The 17,676-nt window shown below is 44.2% G+C and overlaps 1 protein-coding gene across 4 annotated transcripts in view; it reads left to right on the top strand.

Moving 5' to 3' along the window:
* The window catches only part of LOC129814417 (low-density lipoprotein receptor-related protein 8-like), a 179,444-nt gene extending 163,225 nt beyond the window's left edge, over positions 1–16,219 (top strand). For 3 of the 4 annotated variants that reach the window (XM_055867526.1, XM_055867527.1, XM_055867524.1), the window contains 5 exons: positions 3,455–3,596; positions 4,815–4,967; positions 6,954–7,250; positions 10,620–10,688; positions 12,276–16,219. In XM_055867526.1, coding sequence (XP_055723501.1) covers positions 3,455–3,596; positions 4,815–4,967; positions 6,954–7,250; positions 10,620–10,688; positions 12,276–12,622 — 1,008 coding nt within the window. In that variant the 3' untranslated portion in view covers positions 12,623–16,219. The remainder of the gene's footprint in view (positions 1–3,454; positions 3,597–4,814; positions 4,968–6,953; positions 7,251–10,619; positions 10,689–12,275) is intronic. The other variant, XM_055867525.1, reaches the window with a different exon arrangement.
* The last annotated feature ends 1,457 nt before the right edge of the window (positions 16,220–17,676 follow it).

Here is a 17,676-nt window from a genome sequence, read left to right as displayed (position 1 = left end):
GAGCAGCTGTTCTGTGTTGAGTGGTTATAAAAAGTGATCATTTGAAACAGGTCCTATATGCTTAATATAGAGTTATTTGGCTACTTAAGTTGTGTTACAAACCTTAGAATGTATTTTAAATCAAAACATATATGGGCTGCATGATGCAACTAATTTGAAAAAGTCAACTACAAAAAATGTATGGGCTCTGTTTATTGCCTCAGTAGACTGCACACGTTTGGGCATTCCGTCTCTCATTCACAAGCGATACTATTTTCACCTATCAGACTATTCTCAATTTAATCCTGTCTTTACATATACAAAATAATATGTGTGGAATTTGTTTCGATTTACAATGGGCCATTATCAAACGGGACATGTAATCCGTATGCACTTGAATAGCAATGTGCTCATATGCCAAGTTGAGAAATAAATAGCCTAGCAATATAGCTGAGATCCTCCTCTTTTGAATAGAGGCAATCAAAACATATGTTTTCACACGTGAAAGAAATGTTGCGCAATTCCTGGGCTTATAAGAAAACGTATTTCATTCCACGCATTGACCAGCTATTTGAGGAACTGAATCTCGCTACGCGACAGGTGATGATGCCCTGTTCCCGGAGAGCTACCCTCCTGAAGGTTTTTGCTCCAACCTCAAATGTGACTAACCTGATTCAGCTTATCAACCAGCTAATTATTAGCTTTCCATCCAAAATGTGTCCAAATGCCTGCCATTGTTTTTGGCTTTGACTTTGAAACAAGATCCACAACGACCATGGAATGTTTTCATTTGGAACGGGACCTCTAACTCCCATCATTTATCCTCATCATTCAGATTACTCAAATTCAATCATGTGTTTGATTTGATTTTCGATTCCATTTGTCAGAGTCAGAGTGATTCGAATGGTAAAAAAAAGACTGCAGAGTACCAGGCCATTTGCGACTTGAGGGCCGTTAGCAAGTCAGGCTATTAACCGCAGTCAGCGCCATCCATTTACATAGCGCAGTTTTGGAGTAGTTACCGTGACTCAACGGTCACGTGGAATTTGACAGCAGTCATGACTCGTGACCACTGATGTGGCGGTAACACAATCACCGTTACAGCCCTACTCCCAAGTGTGTGTCACTTTCATATCTCATTGGGCGTGTCACAGCCTGTTTAGCCAATGTGGTTAATGACATATATCCCACTGCCTTATTCCACTGTGGTAATGACATATACCCAGCTGCCTTATTCCACTGTGGTAATGACATATACCCCACTGCCTTATTCCACTGTTATAATGCTGCCTATTCCACTGTGGTAATGACATATACCCCACTGCCTTATTCCACTGTGGTAATGATATTTACCCCACTGCCTTATTCCACTGTGGTAATGACATATACCCCACTGCCTTATTCCACTGTGGTAATGATATTTACCCCACTGCCTTATTCCACTGTGGTAATGACATATACCCCACTGCCTTATTCCACTGTGGTAATGACATATACCCCACTGCCTTATTCCACTGTGGTAATGACATTTACCCTGCTGCCTTATTCCACTGTGGTAATTACATATACCCAGCTGCCTTATTCCACGGTGGTAATGACATATACCCCACTGCCTTATTCCACTGTGGTAATGACATATACCCCACTGCCTTATTCCACTGTGGTAATGACATTTACCCCACTGCCTTATTCCACTGTGGTAATGACATATACCCCACTGCCTTATTCCACTGTGGTAATGACATATACCCAGCTGCCTTATTCCACTGTGGTAATGACATATACCCAGCTGCCTTATTCCACTGTGGTAATGACATTTACCCCCACTGCCTTGTTTTACTGTGGTAATGACATATACCCCACTGCCTTATTCCACTGTGGTAATGACATATACCCCACTGCCTTATTCCACTGTGGTGATTACATATACCCCACTGCCTTATTCCACTGTGGTAATGACATATACCCCACTGCCTTATTCCACTGTGGTGATGACATTTACCCCACTGCCTTATTCAACTGTGGTAATGACATATACCCCACTGCCTTATTCCACTGTGGTAATGACATTTACCCCACTGCCTTATTCCACTGTGGTAATGACATTTACCCCACTGCCTTATTCCACTGTGGTAATGACATTTACCCCACTGCCTTATTCCACTGTGGTAATGACATATACCCCACTGCCTTATTCCACTGTGGTAATGACATTTACCCCACTGCCTTATTCCACTGTGGTAATGACATATACCCCACTGCCTTATTCCACTGTGGTAATGACATTTACCCCACTGCCTTATTCCACTGTGGTAATGACATATACCCCGCTGCCTTATTCCACTGTGGTAATGCTGCCTATTCCACTGTGCAAATTGCTAAAGAGACTTCTAACTCTCTGCTCCTAACATTGCTGGTGGATTGGAACGGACCTTTTTACAGCACAATTGAATCCACAGCAGAGCTCTACTTTTAAAAGTGCAAATCCTCTATTGCATTGGTACAGTAAGTAGCTAAAAGGGAAAATATGTTCTTATTGAAAGCTTCTTCAAATGTAAGACCAATAAGAAAAAGCTACTGCAGGAAGGTGGTTAATAATACATTCTTTATTGTCCATTTTGTGAGAAGAGGAAATGCCTTTCTACTCTAACTGACCTTGTTTGACAATGTTAGCTTTTGGTTAAACATGCTCTACTTCAGTTTTATTAAGTGGATTGTAACACACACACACACACGCACATGCAGACACACTCTCACGCACATTCCCCCTATACACACTTCTGTACCACAGGATGTGCTGTCTCGCCGCCGCACTCTAATGGGGATTAAGCCCATGGTTTCCACAGCAACCGTGGAACGATGCCAGCTCCCCTCCGCACAGCATCTTCCGAAGGCTGATAACGTTAGGGGAACGTTCCGGTAAACAGACAGGATATAATGAAATAAACAACCACAAGGTGAAGTCTGGTTGCCGTCAGAGTTTGTTTAACCTCCCAACGGAGGAGCAGTGGATTGGAATGCTCGCCCTTTACAGTAGCACGGATAAGATCTTTGCAAGGATTTCTGCAGAGAGGGCTATAGCCAGACAGTTTTAACTGTAAACGTACCGCTTATTCAGAGGTCACTGTCTGTCTGTCGTTCTGTTTGTCTGACAATCAAATGTGTTTTTACAACAACATGTTCCAAACGTCCTTACTCTTGCTAGCCGCACTAAAAGTCTTGTTCTAGCTAGCTCAGCCTTTTATAAATCAGGCGAGAGAAACTACGAACTGCTGTCTGTCTACTGCGTTGTTTTTACAGATACTTACACACAATGCTAATTGACCGACAAAGTGATTGTGCGTTCATTGCTTCTCCTCCCTTTCTCCTGCCTCTTATCTATCTGCCTCCTCTTACTCTTTATCCCTCTCTCCTTCCCTCTCCTCCTTTTTTTCTCTTTCTTATTCCCTCTTTCCATCTCTCTTCCCCCTGTCAGGACCGTATCTACTGGACAGACAGGGAGAGGGAGGCGGTGTACAGCGCTAACAGGCTAACAGGCCAAGATGTCAGCACGCTGGCCGAGCACCTCAACGACCCCCACGACATAGTGGTCTTCCACCCACTCCGACAGCCCCAAGGTGTGGGGGTGAGGGTTGGGGGGGGGTCTGTATATCTGTGTGTGTGGTGTGTGTGTTTGAGAGAGCAAGTAAGAGAACAAAAAATAACTTGTTTTCTCTGTTCTGTTCTCTGTGTGTGTGTGTGTGTGTGTGTGTGTGTGTGTGTGTGTGTGTGTGTGTGTGTGTGTGTGTGTGTGTGTGTGTGTGTGTGTGTGTGTGTGTGTGTGTGTGTGTGTGTGTGTGTGTGTGTGTGTGTGTGTGTGTGTGTGTGTGTGTGTGTGTGTGGGGGTGTGTGTTTGAGAGAGAGAAAGATCAAGAAAGAGCTTGTTGTCTCTGGTTGTTTATCTGTGTCCCTAGTGTGTGTGTTATGCAATGCTTCCAGTACACTTCTCCCTATGACTGTACACATGTCCCTACCTGAGTACACAAGGTGTGAGTCCTTCTTCTTCTGTGATCCTTTGAGACACACACACACACACACACAACAGCGGCAGGAAGCCTAGCGGTTAAGAGCGTCGGGCCAGTAACAAGAAAGGTTGCTGGTTTGAATCCCTGAGCCGACTCTGTCGATGTGCCCTTGAGCAAGACACGTAACCCTAATTGCTCCCGTAAGTTGCTCTGGATAAGAGCGTCCGCTAAATGACTAAAATGCCATGTAACACACAAACTACACTAGTTCCACCTGGTCTTCACAGACTGATCCCTGGTCTCATGTAACAGACCCATCACATTATTAAGTTGAGAAGCTAGTAGTTACGAAGATCAAAGTGCCACGTGTATCTTAACAGTGCAGTTACACTGTTAAATGTTTTTATTATATGAATAAGTGAACAGTTCGCCTGGATTATCAATTATTCAAATCTATTTTATAAGTCCCTTTTTACATCAGCAGCCACAAAGTGATTTACAGATACCCAGCTTAAAACCCCAAAGAGCAAGCAATGCAAAGGCCGACTAGCAAGGAATTCCTCAGATCTCCCCTGGCACGTTGGTTATTAGCTTATCTAGCTTGGTGTCGAAGTTAGCTAGAGAGACTCTCCTTACCCCAATGCGTCTGAGTCTCTGACTGTGTGTCTCTTTGGCTGCGTTTACACAGGCAGCCCAATTCGGATCTTTTTGGACCAATCAGATCAGCTCTTTGGCCAATAATTGGGCAAAAGATCCGAATGGGGTGCTGTGTAAACACAGCCTTTTGTATTTCTGTCTCTGACTGTGTGTTTCTCTATTTCCCTCTCTAAGGCCCAGACAGCTGTAACTTGGGCAGTGAGGCCAACGGTGGCTGTGAGTACCTGTGTCTCAAAGCCCCCCAGATCACAGAGCACTCCCCCAAGTACACTTGCGCCTGCCCCACAGGACAGGACCTGGGGCCCGACATGCGGGGCTGTGTGCCAGGTGAGAGTGTGTGTGTCAGTGGGTGGCTGTTCGTGGAGGCTGGTGGAGGGAGAAAAGGGGGGATGGGCTCATTTGGTACCATCCATTAATTCCAACCATTTCCATGAGCATGTCCTCCATTTCAAAGTGACACCAGCTTCCACTGATGTGTGTGATTTGCAGACCCCCGGTATCCGATCTGGAGTGAGAAGTCACGACCTCTGCTGGTCGGCTACTGCGTAGCAACCTATCAGTGCCAAAAGCCCGAGAAAGCCAATGTAAATTACGATCGCCAGAACGGCGACAATGTATTTTTAGGCGCCCATTTTGGTTTATTATGATCAAGTTTGATCCCCACTGTGAATTATTTTTAAGATCGCTACAAAAGAAGATATTTAATTAAATATTGATCCATTCTGACTACTACATTTGTCGTAACACAGAACCACATGCTGACAGACCAATCACAGGCCGGCAGGCTACGAGGAGGCTCGCCCTCATGCACGCTCTTTGCACGTGTCTCTCAGGCAGGATTAAAATGACTACATCGACCATGATCCTTTGATAGTTACGGTCATGTTCTCTATGATCCTTAGCGATTTTTTGGTGCCATTCAGCCCCATACAGCAATATGGCTCGCTTCAAATTCAAATACAAAAGCATGTGGACATACTCAAATTAGTAGATTCGGCTATTTCAGCCACACCAGTTGCTGACAGTTGTATAAAATCGAGCACACAGCCATGCAATCTCCATAAACAGACATTGACTTTCAACATGGCACCATCATAGGATGCTACTTTTCCAATAAGTCAGTTCGTCAAATTTCTGCCCTGCTCGATCTGCCCCGGTCAGCTGTTAAGTGCTGTTATTGTAAAGTGGAAACGTCCGGGTGCAACAACAGCTCAGCCGGGTGCAACAACAGCTCAGCCGTGAAGTGGTAGGCTACACAAGCTCACAGAGTGCTGAAGCACAATGCGCGTTAACAATTGTCTGTCCTCGGTTGCAACACTCACTACCGAGTTCCAAACTGCCTTGGAAGCAAAGTCAGCACTATAACTGTTTGTCGGGAGCTTAATGAAATGGGTTTCCATGGCCGTGCAGCCGCACACAAGACTAAGATCACCATGTGCAATGGCAAGCGTAGGCTGGTGTGGTGTAAAGCTCACCACCATTGGACTCTGGAGCAGTGGAAACGCGTTCTCTGGAGTGATGAATCACTCTTCACCGTCTGGCAGTCCGACTGAGAAATGTGGGTTTGGTGGATGCCAGGAGAACGCTACCTGCCCCAATGCATAGTGCCAACTGTAATGTTTGGTGGATGAGGAATAATGTTCTGGGGCTGTTTTTCATTGTTTGGCCTAGGCCCCTTAGTTCCAGCGAATGGAATTCTTAACGCTACAGCATACTATAACATTCTAGACAATTCTGTGCTTCCAACTTGTGGCAACAGTTTGGGGAAGGCTCTTTCCTGTTTCAGCATGACAATGCCCCCATGCAAAGTGAGGTCCATACAAAAATGGTTTGTCGAGATCGGTGTGGAAGAACTTGACTGGCCGACACAGAGCCCTGACCTCAACTCTATCAAACACCTTTGGGATGAATTGGAATGCCGACTGCGAGCCAGGCCTAATCGCCCAACATCAGTGCCCGACCTCCCTTATGCTCTTGTGGCTGAATGGAAGGAAGTCCCCGTAGCAATGTTCCAACAGCAAGTGGAAAGCCTTCCCAGAATAGTAGAGTCTGTTAAAGCAGCAAAGGGGGGACAAACTCCATATTAATGCCCATCATTTTGGAATGAGATGTTAGACGAGCAGGTGTCCACATACTTTTGGTCAAGTAGTGTACTTCCGGCGCCATCGAGAGTTTTCCATAGTTGAGGTTTGATTGAGTAATACTCTATTATGATAATCTTACTGCTCTAATCTTGTAAAACAGCTACATATAGTTGATATGGCATACATACAAGGATTTACTGTAACTAATTGTATTTCCCTGTTCTTTTAGCAAATGAGACTATTACCACACGGTCGCCATTCCCCACCAGCTCGGTAGCCATCATCACGGCAAGTATCGAGGAGGACAAAGAGGACTCCCATTCCACTTCTGGGTTGTCCCAGGCAGATGCCGGGGTCCGCCACCTCACCCCCGCCCCCTCCAGCACCCCAGAACCCCTCCTCATCGCCAAACCTGGGGCAGAGGTGAAGGAGAAAGATGGCCGGCGTTTGGATCACACTACCTCCACCACAGTAGGGTCTGGGGACACTAATGTCATCAAGGAGGACAGCAACCTCTCTCACCACTGTAAGTGCCATCAAGTGGCCACCAATGTGTGTGTGTGTGTGTGTGTGTGTGTGTGTGTGTGTGTGTGTGTGTGTGTGTGTGTGTGTGTGTGTGTGTGTGTGTGTGTGTGTGTTGTGTGTTGTGTGTTGTGTGTGTGTAACAGGTCTGTCTATGTCTGCGTGTGTACCAGATATGTATCCGTGTGTACTATGTTTAATTGACATGAATTTGTAGTAATTACCTACAGTTCTTGAGCAAGATCGCAATATTTAACATTTCAGAAACCAGCTCTTTGTAGCCCTCCTGTCAGATTTGGAATTCGTTAGGACAGTGAGGGAGAGGGGGACATCATTTGAAGAAATTACCTCCAGCCATTAGCATGGAAGTGTGATTTTCAGCAGTTTACAGCGATAAAATGATCAGTTCACCTGAATTTGACATGATCATATTTCAGAAACAATCCTGGACATTATGGGTGCAAATAGCACTCTATTCCCTATATGCACTATTTTTAACCAGGGCATATAGCGCACTATATAGGCAATAGGGTGTCATTTTGGACACAGCCAGAGTGTTATCTGATAACGCGCGGCCTAGTCCACCACCTCTTTGTCTCCTGCCAAATACTGCTTAATTTCCAAACCAGGGTTTCTGTTAGCTGTCAAAAGCCGGGGGGAAAATGTGATGCCCAATGCAAAATAATGTTTTTTATTAATTGATAGAAATACCAGTCGATGGAAATACGTTTGATCTTCATGCTTATCGGTCTATAGGTTAATTTGTGTAATTTTTTACAATTCAATTGGCCTGTGTGTGTATTTTCGATAGTTGTCATGTATCTTATTTATTCAACACAACAATCACACACGCACTATTTTGAGCGGGATTTCTCCTGCAGCTCCTCAACACTAAATGCTTGAGGAGGGGGACCTCAAGCATTTATTAATTATTATTAATTACTAAATGATAATATTATTAAAAACAGTCATTATTAAAAACAGTTTTGGTGCACAATTAAAAAGAGCTACTATTTTTTTTTCTGAACTGGTAATCGAAGCTCGCCTCCCATTCACCATTCAAGTGCAGGCGACAGGCCATCAGCGAGTCACCCACCACTTTACTTTTTTTGTTGGAAATTTTACACTCTTTTCTCCCCAAATTTCGTGGTATCCAATCGCTAGTAATTACTATCTTGTCTCATCGCTACAACTCCCGCACGGGCTCGGGAGAGACGAAAGCCATGCGTCCTCCGAAGCACAACCCAACCAAGCCGCACTGCTTCTTAACACAGCGCGCTTCCAACCCGGAAGCAAGCCGCACCAATGTGTCGGAGGAAATACTGTGCACCTGCCGCCCTCGGTTAGCGCCCGGCCCGCCACAGGAGTCGCTGGAGCGCGATGAGACAAGCATATCCCTACCGGCCAAACCCTCCCTAACCCCGGACTACGCTAGGCCAATTGTGCGTCGCCCCACGGACCTCCCGGTCGCGGCCGGCTGCGACAGAGCCTGGGCGTGAACCCAGAGACTCTGGTGGCGCAACTAGCGCTGCGATGCAGAGCTGGAGACAGTATGCGTTCTGAAAACATACTTAATTGTTTGAAACCTGAACATTTTATTTCATATTATGATGCATGTCTTACCTTGCTTCAAAGTAGTTTATTGCCAAAATCTGACCATCGAAACGTGGAGGCAATTCTTTTATTAAGACTTCATTGGCGGCACGTGAATTTCAAGCTCCGGGAAGCTTACAATTATGCTACCATTGCTACCGATCTGCGTGCCGTTTATGATTTTCATATGCGCATTTTCGTTTCTCAAAATCATTTTCATGTGGTTAATTGTAAAAATCTGAATTAAATTGTTACCAATCTAAAAGTAAAGATTCAACTAATTTGAGATCTCCAGCCTCCGCCATATGGACACATTGATACCCCTGTGTACCATTGGCAGCTAAAGAAATGAGCGCATGGAATTCACAGCCTATAGGCCAATGCAGCAGTAGGCCTATAACTTCCATTGCTCTTTCACACCGAGGATTGCTGACTATTGAGGGTGAGATTGCTGAAAGAAAATTCAATAGCCTACTCTGGGGAACTATATATTTAATATATTATAATCTGCAGTGGATGTTATTAAAACAGACTTCGCTGACTTACTGTGTGAGGTGAAGAAAAAATGACTTAGAAGCTCAGCTTATTAGTGAGGGACGTGGGGAATCTCACCACTTCCTACATTTCCGCACAGCGGGCCAGGTACTTCTATTCCTGCTCAGGCGCACGCGCTCCCTCAACATTATCTGGGCAAAGAAACCAGACACATGCTCATTGCTCACATGGAACACTTGGAAATGATGGTTATGAAATTAACCAAAACTTGTTTCTCAGAAGTGTAGCAGGTTGTGAAATCTGACTGTAACAGAAATGAATGGAACCAAATGACGGGGATTAACAGTAAATTTACTACTGGTGACACATGTAATGGGGAATTGATCAAAAAGAAACAATCAAAGGGTAAACAATTCACACAATGAAACAATGAATGTGCAAGAATTTGTGGGAGACAACTGAGCCATTCTGGAGAGAGACTTGCCTATATCTTCGCCACACACCCATCCCCTTCTTCTTGTCTCAACATTTCAAATCATACTCAATACACATCCAATTCACACGTTTTAGATGCTTTTCACTGACAGCCGCAACTTAATAATCAGCTCGGCCTATTGCCACGGGCGCTGCCCAAATTTGCGGGCCTCCCAGCTAGCCATAAGCCTATGAGCTTGTGATTTGAAACAATCCACAGCAACAAAAAAATGAAGAAGAGATTTTCATCTCTCTCACATATGGAACCGCTCTCATCAGGTCCGCTGTTTAGAGTGGTGTTTTCCTGCGAATTGCATTTTGGAAAATGTTAGAAATTGACGTTTTATCGGCTATTTCATTACAGGGAGTTGCATGTTCTGTTAAGATGAATTACCATAATCTAAATGGGATTCCTGAGCACCGTGGGTGGACACCCTAATGGGTCACAAACCCAATCCATATGGGTTCGGTAAATGTCTCAAATGGCCGGTAAATTACAATCTTCCCGGTCACGTTGTCTGGTGCCACATTTTCCTAATGGAAACCATGTTCCAAACGCACACACACCTAATAGCAGGGCTAACCACGCTCTCTCTCTCTCCCACTTTTATTTTCTTCTCTGACACTCCCTATCTGTTTTTTTCTCTCTCTGTCTTTCCTTTGTCATCCTTACTCTTTTTTCACCATCTGTCTCCCACACTCTCTCCCTCTCTCTCTCCTGTGTCCCGCTCTTTCTCCTATGTCCCTTTCTCGCTCTGTCACTCCTATGTCCCTCTCTCTTTCTCTTGCCTCCATGCCTCCTCCTCTGTAGCTGGAAGTGAGCATTTTCTCCTGGGGGAGAACCTGACAGTGGCAGTTCTGGGAGTAGTCATCCCTATAGGTAAGTACATGTCCTCTCTCTGTACCCCTCAGGGGCTGCTTGTCCTGTCTGACCGGCTATATTTAGTCTACTCCCTACTAGGCCTGGGTTCAAATAGTATTTGAAATCTTTCAAATACTTTGAGTGTTTGCCCTAGAGTGCCAGATGGAGGGTCCATGAAGGCAGGTATGTTCAATCATGCATAGATAAAAGTAGTTACAATTATTTCAAATAGTATTTGAACCCAAGCTTGCTATATTTAGTCTATTGTCTACACTATCCACTGATCCTGGTTCAGTTTGGACCAGAGGGACCATGCCTAGAGACATGGCCACTCAGAAACCATTGTGTGTCTGTGTTTTGACATTCTGCCACTGCATATCCATTCATTTATTGTGTGTCGGGTACGTTCCAACCAAAACAACCATGGTGGCAGGCGAGTTTGTTTGGATATATTATTGCAGGCAGTCAGAAAACACCCATTCCAAATGGAATAATACTGACTGAAACAGTGGGGGAGTACATGGATTTGTCCAATAAGAAAAGCTCATTTTCGTTTTACGCTGCAAAACGTTTTACATTGCTCGCCGTAATGAACACAACCCTAAGCTACTCTTCTTTTCTGGGGTGTTTTATCATAATTAATGTGGAGCTGAGGTTTTACATGTAGGGCAATGAGGGCATATTGAAGGCATATGGGAAATGCCAGTCTCTCCTGCCCTTCTAATGACAAGGGTGATGGGCACACAGGTCAGCAGGGAATTAGCCAATCAGCCTAAATAACCCAGCAATTTTTGGGTTGCCCCCCTTCACCTGGCAACGCCTCTCATCTGCATAAAGTGACTCAGACAGGATACCCTTATACGGCAATAAAGTTGCATGCAAAAGTAATAGTATTATGATGCTATGGCAGGTTTTGAAATGATGAAATGGTGATGAAATGATGTCACCTTTTAACTGAAGATAATCTGCAACTCTTTTTTGAATCCAGCTCATATATAAGTGTATTTCATTTACACTTAAAGCTAACCTGCGAGCTGTAGTAATACTCAATATAAATATTATATTGAAGTAGCAAATTAAGTAATGTTAGCTTCCAGACACACTTCTCTCTCAATACTTAAATGTACTAGTAAAATATACAACACAAAAAGATTATAGTCAATTCTCAGTTTTATGAGCTTGCTGAAAGCGTGCTGGACAGTTGCGGTTCCTCTGTTACAAACCGTACCCACTGTTTTTCATCAATACTGCCTCAAGCTCAGTTTTGCCAAGATCTCTCAGAAATGTCCCATCTGGCTTGGCTTGAAGTTGTGTGACAACTATATGGTTACCTGCATACAAACCATGCTCTTCGAAGTTATGAGATTATTCCCTGATGATGTTAATGTCAATTGATCCACCAAGCCTAGCACAGAAATCCCCACCACAAGGCCAGTTCACTCCATCCCCTCCCCCTCTGTCCATCCGCATGTCTTGATTTGCTATACTTCCGCTCTGTGCCTGTCATCTCACGTTGCTCATGGTCCGACAACATTAACACTCCTCCGTCTTCCCCGTGTCCCCCCCCATCCCTTCCCCCTGCCACTGTGTGTTAAACGCATGCAGTTCCTATTGTTGCCACAGTGGTCTTCGGGCTGCTCTGCACTGGCGTCTACCTGGTTTGGCGGAACTATCGTGTAAACTCTACCAAGAGTATGAACTTTGACAACCCCGTTTACCGCAAGACCACAGGCGAGGGCGAAGAGGACGAGATTCACATCGGACGGACGGACAGTGGCATGAGCGGCCAGCACGGGCATCACCCGTACCCAGTTGGAGTGGGGTGTGGCGTAGTCGGCGGGGGCGGAAATACATGCCCGCAGTTTATCGCGCTGCCACTGGGTGGCAGTATGCCCGACCCGGGGACTCACTGGTACACGGAGCAGCCTATGCTGTCCACTACGGCTAAGTGAGGTGGGCAAAGTAGGAGGATGGAGGCTAGACTAAATGGCTGCTCAGGGGGTTAATTTTCAAGATGGTCGCTGCTCAGGCGCACATACATACACACATGCACCCGTACCAAGGTCAGGGGTCACTCACTGAGTCTGTTCAAGGGATGGACATATGATGTTATCATCACATCCAGCCATTCGGGATCATGCTGTGCCAATTCATCACACAAAATTGACAGTTTTGACACTTTCTAAGGTTTATTTATGTTATGTCAGAGTTGGGGTTGGTTCGGTTTGAATTCCTGTCAATTCAGTTCTTGAATTCTCTACGAATCAATTGAATTTAGATCACTGGACTTGAGTTGCAACTGAGTCGACACCAATTCTGTTCATCCACTTTTGATCCATTTCAGCAGTCTTGAGCTGTGCTATCTGTCTCACGTTTAAGGCCGAGAGGAGTTCCAAGAGATTCACTTTGCCCTTGACGTTATACATTTATGCTCTCCATTTTAAATCCCTGGTGGATCCTCGTTCTCTGGCTTTTTAGGAGGAGGTTTAAAATGAGGGCAGCACCTTAGTTGGTTGATGGGACAATCTGTATAGTTTGAAGCTATTAATTCAACACGTTTTATCGTTCACCTCACGATTACTAAAGATGTCATAGTGTTTTGTTATTTTGGTCAGGGCTTTTGTCTTGGAGTGGAAGGTTTGAGAGAGGTGTGTGTGTGTGTGTGTGTGTGTGTGTGTGTGTGTGTGTGTGTGTGTGTGTGTGTGTGTACTTACTCTCTACAGTTCTTCTTTGACGTTTTCCTGATTGAACCTTAAAGGCTACAAGAGGGAAAGCAGGGCAAAGGGTCGTTGAGAAAGTTTTGTGGCCGCTTTGGGATCCAAAAGAAAGCGTAAGGCTTAGCGAGAGAAGCCTTTGTAGTTATTAGCGGGAGGCTGGATTTTTAGGCCCAGTGAAGATGTCTAGCTAGTGGCTAACAGTATCCGTGTTAAGGATTTTGTGTGTGTGTCTACGACATGTCTCTAGACAATTAGAATGCGGCAAGTATTGCTGGTCAAAACTACAGTTCATTTATACTCAGGCTGACTGTGTAGATCATCACTACAGTGAAAACGGTTCTACTTTAACCCTGCCACAGTGTCCATTGTCACGAGTAGATAGAGCCACTGGCGCTAGATAACCATGACAATAAATTCCAAACGTCTGATTGACAGCTAGCTAGCTTGCGTTAGCATACAGAATATACATACATTTAATATTATGGACGACTGTATGTTTTGTAGAGCAGATGTTAAGTTTAGTTATGGAGCACCCTTGTCTCTTTGCCGTTGAGAGGGAAGACTCCAAAGATTCTCAACAACAAAAAATCCTGGTTAGCAATTGGTAGCCAGCTTAATATCGAGCTGTAATTAAACTGACTTTCGCTGAGCTTGCTATCTAGTCAATCTAATTCTAGACTAGGTGTGGGTATGAGAAATCAAACAAGCAAATATTCATCTCTTCTCAGGAGAAAGGCAGCACTTAAAAAGATTAGGAGCAAGGCAGCTTCCTCCATCTTTTCTCATTTATACGAAGGATAGAATGTAATTCACTATCACGTGACAATATGATGCTCATGATGTCAATTTTGTGTTTATACAAACAACCAAGTTTGTAAATATAATTTTCATGATATCACTGCAACAACATGTCAATAGATGGACTAAAAGAGAGTTGGCTAGAGCAGAATTAGCTCGCTAGAAGGCTAGACGGCTAATGTTTAGCTAGGCTAAAGCAGAACGAGATATGGCTAATGGCTACCAGGCTAATGCTTAGCTAACCGTTTGAGAAAAGCAATTAGAAGGTTGTTGTACTGAGGTGAATCATTTTGGCTATTATTCTCCTCCTCTTTTTAGCTGTTTCCCATGGCCACTGGTGAATTTGTCATCTGTTATTGTTAATTTTATTTCCCCATCTACTCTCTTTGTCAGTACAACACACACACACACACAGAGTCACTCACCCTCTAGAGATCATACACAGGGGGTATTTTATTAGTATCCCCATTAGCTGTTGAGATAGCAGCAGCTACTATTCCTGGGGCCCACACAGAACATGAAGCATGACATAATACATAACATTAATAGACAAGAACAGCTCAAGGACAGAACTCCATCAATTGGACGGAACTACAGAAACATTCACTTGCACTAGGAAGATACTATGTACACACAGCGTGCATAATCGCTCGACCCTTCACAAACACAAGCATTCCACTCACTCCAATGACAGACAGACACACACACACACACACCAGACACGCGAACACAAACATCCATGCCCCTGTCTTCATTCTTTGAGAAGATGTCAATGTGAGCTTTCATATAGGAGGCACTCAGTCAGAGGGAGGTCGACTGCTGACAAAAGGCCCCTGTCAGCTGATTTGGTGGCCGACATCACTGTGGCAGATTTTGGCTTGCTTCCTAAATGGCACCCTATTCCCTTTATAGTGCAGTACTTTTTTTTTTTTTACCAGGACCCATAGGTATACCCATAGGGCTATGGTCAAAAGTAGTGCACTATGTAGGGGAAAGGATGTCATTTGGGACACGGCCTTAAACAGTAATGAGGTTCAGTCAGGTTGGATTCTCCTGTCAGTAAACACAACTGTCTTTTGTCCACCTCTCCTTTTGTCCTGTCCCGCACATTGGTGATCCGCTCAGAAAATGTACATTTCTGAGTCCCCTCCATTGTAGTATTGTCGATCACGGTGTTGGGATGAAATGGGATTTGGAAAGAGCCAAATTGATAGGTGTGTGTAGTGGGGGTGGATATGTGTGTGTGCCTGTGTGTGTGTTTATGCATGTGTGCAAGTATTTTTGTTCATTCCACAGCCATATTGGAAACGTTTTGTACACTTTGTTGCTCAGCCCTCTCAGAATGCCTTCTGTATTGTGTGTGTTGCATGGGAGAACGTCTGCGTGCGTGTGTGCGTGTGCGTGTGTGTGCATGTTTATCAGAATGAGTGCATGTGAGTATGTATGTTTTTGGGACCGGAGTAACTGCGAGGGTGTTTTATGAAATCATGATTTGTAAATACTTTTTCATATTGCAAACAAGTTTTTGATAAAGTATTATACAATTCTGTAAAAAAAAAAATATGTACATAAGATTTTAGATAAGAATAAAGTGTTGATGACAGTATATGAATTTATTTGTATAAAAGAGCACTGCAATCCCTGACTGTACGAAATAGGAATTATCCACCCAAGTGTTTTGTGTTGTTACTTGGTCTTGCTTCATTTGATATCCTTTTCTCTCTCCAAACGTGTACTTCTTTATCAGTACAAGTAATACAACGTGGTACCCCCTCAGTATTTCCCATATCTCATTGTTTCTCAACCCCAATGTTTATAGTATGAATGGTTGTTTTCTGGTGCCTTTTCCCCTCTTTTTATTTTGTACTGCTGTTTCGCTGTGGGGGATAGGTTCTTTTCAAGCAACTTCTGTACATGCAAATGAGAACATCTGTACCCACAATTGACAAAATGGTCTCGCTCACCTTTTTATCATTTCATGAAGTTGTTCTTAAATATCTATATATTGCTATATAAAACTTCATTGCAAATCTCTTCCCTGTGTCTTTTGTTTCCGTCTGCTTCTCTTAATATTTGTATCTTCGTATGTTTACAGACTTCATTTCTGTCACGAGCACCTATCAAGACACAATAGACTGACCAAGAATCTCTGGGACTTTCGACATTGTCTTATGTGGACTGCGTCGGCACTGTAGTTATAGAGTAGTCCATTTGCGATGCGTTACGTTAAAATGGCGTAGCTGGCGGAAGACGCGGGACATTTCAGGTGTGTATTCAAGAGCAGGGAGTAGAGTGGCGGCGAGCAAACCAAGTCACAGACTCCACATCGTTGCTAATTAGCAAAAATTGTCTCATTCCACAAGGATGCTAACTTTTAAGGCAGCATTTGACAGCCCGAAAGTTAAACTCACCATTAATCTGCGTAGTTCCTTTATGATCCCCATTTAAACAGGAAATCATGCAGGATGCATAGGGAGCCCAGTTGAACTTTGGCCAGACAGGGATGCGTCACAGATGTTGGTCCTACAGGCTAGAGGCCAAATGGACACCTTAAATCCGAGCCCCGTGAACACCGGCTGGGGATGATGGAGAGGATGGAGCTCTTCATCCTACTGTGACAGTGATGCATCACACACACACCATATACTGTATGAATATAAATGACATACAGTAGGTCTCTCTTTATATTTACTTGGTGTTGCAGTTGTTGTTGGATTCTGTAACAGGGATGGAAGTGTGTGATTGTGTGTTGGTGTGCTTGCATTCTAATGTGCGAGCGAGCGTGTGTGTGTGGCTGTAATAGATACCATATAGTGCTGACTCAGTCTCTTCTTTGTGTGATGGGGATGCAACACTGCAGGCGTGGGGTCAGTGTGACAGACAGCAACAGGCATCCTAGGGATCCCATGGGGAAATGCGGGGCTTTGCTTCCATGGCGATAAAGCCAACCACATGCACACACACACACACACACACACTCTATCTTTCACTATCACACACACTGCGTCTATCTCAGTCTTATTTCTCACACACAATTTCCATATCTCCATACAGCCAAGCCTCACACATACATACCAGCATAGAGAATGAGACCTACCGGTCCAGTACCAAGAATTCATATAATCTATTATGGCTGACAGGGCATTGAATTTCAAAGTGTAAGCGCAAGGTGGATTACTTTGAATGCTTGTATGATTATTATAATACAAGTAATGGATTGGAGCTTTTCGTAAAAGCCTAAAGCATTTTGGCATTTCATGGGGGCGGACTCACCTTATCCAGATGCACTACTACCAATGAGTAGCACTCACCAGAAAGAATTGTGTGTCATATTACAAAGGGATTGTATATCTCCTAATCCCGTACATTCTACGTGTCTGAATTGAAAGACATTCAGTCAGGGTAGCATTCATTTCATGCGCGCAGTTATAACAGTATGGAAAAAATAGCGCCATCCGCTGGCCATTTATGTCATTACATAGACAGAGTAC

This window comes from Salvelinus fontinalis, chromosome 17 (genome assembly GCF_029448725.1).
Source record: "Salvelinus fontinalis isolate EN_2023a chromosome 17, ASM2944872v1, whole genome shotgun sequence".
NCBI classification, from domain to species: domain Eukaryota; kingdom Metazoa; phylum Chordata; class Actinopteri; order Salmoniformes; family Salmonidae; genus Salvelinus; species Salvelinus fontinalis.
Note: the sequence above shows the minus strand (reverse complement) of the source record. Positions and strands in the feature narration are given on the sequence as shown.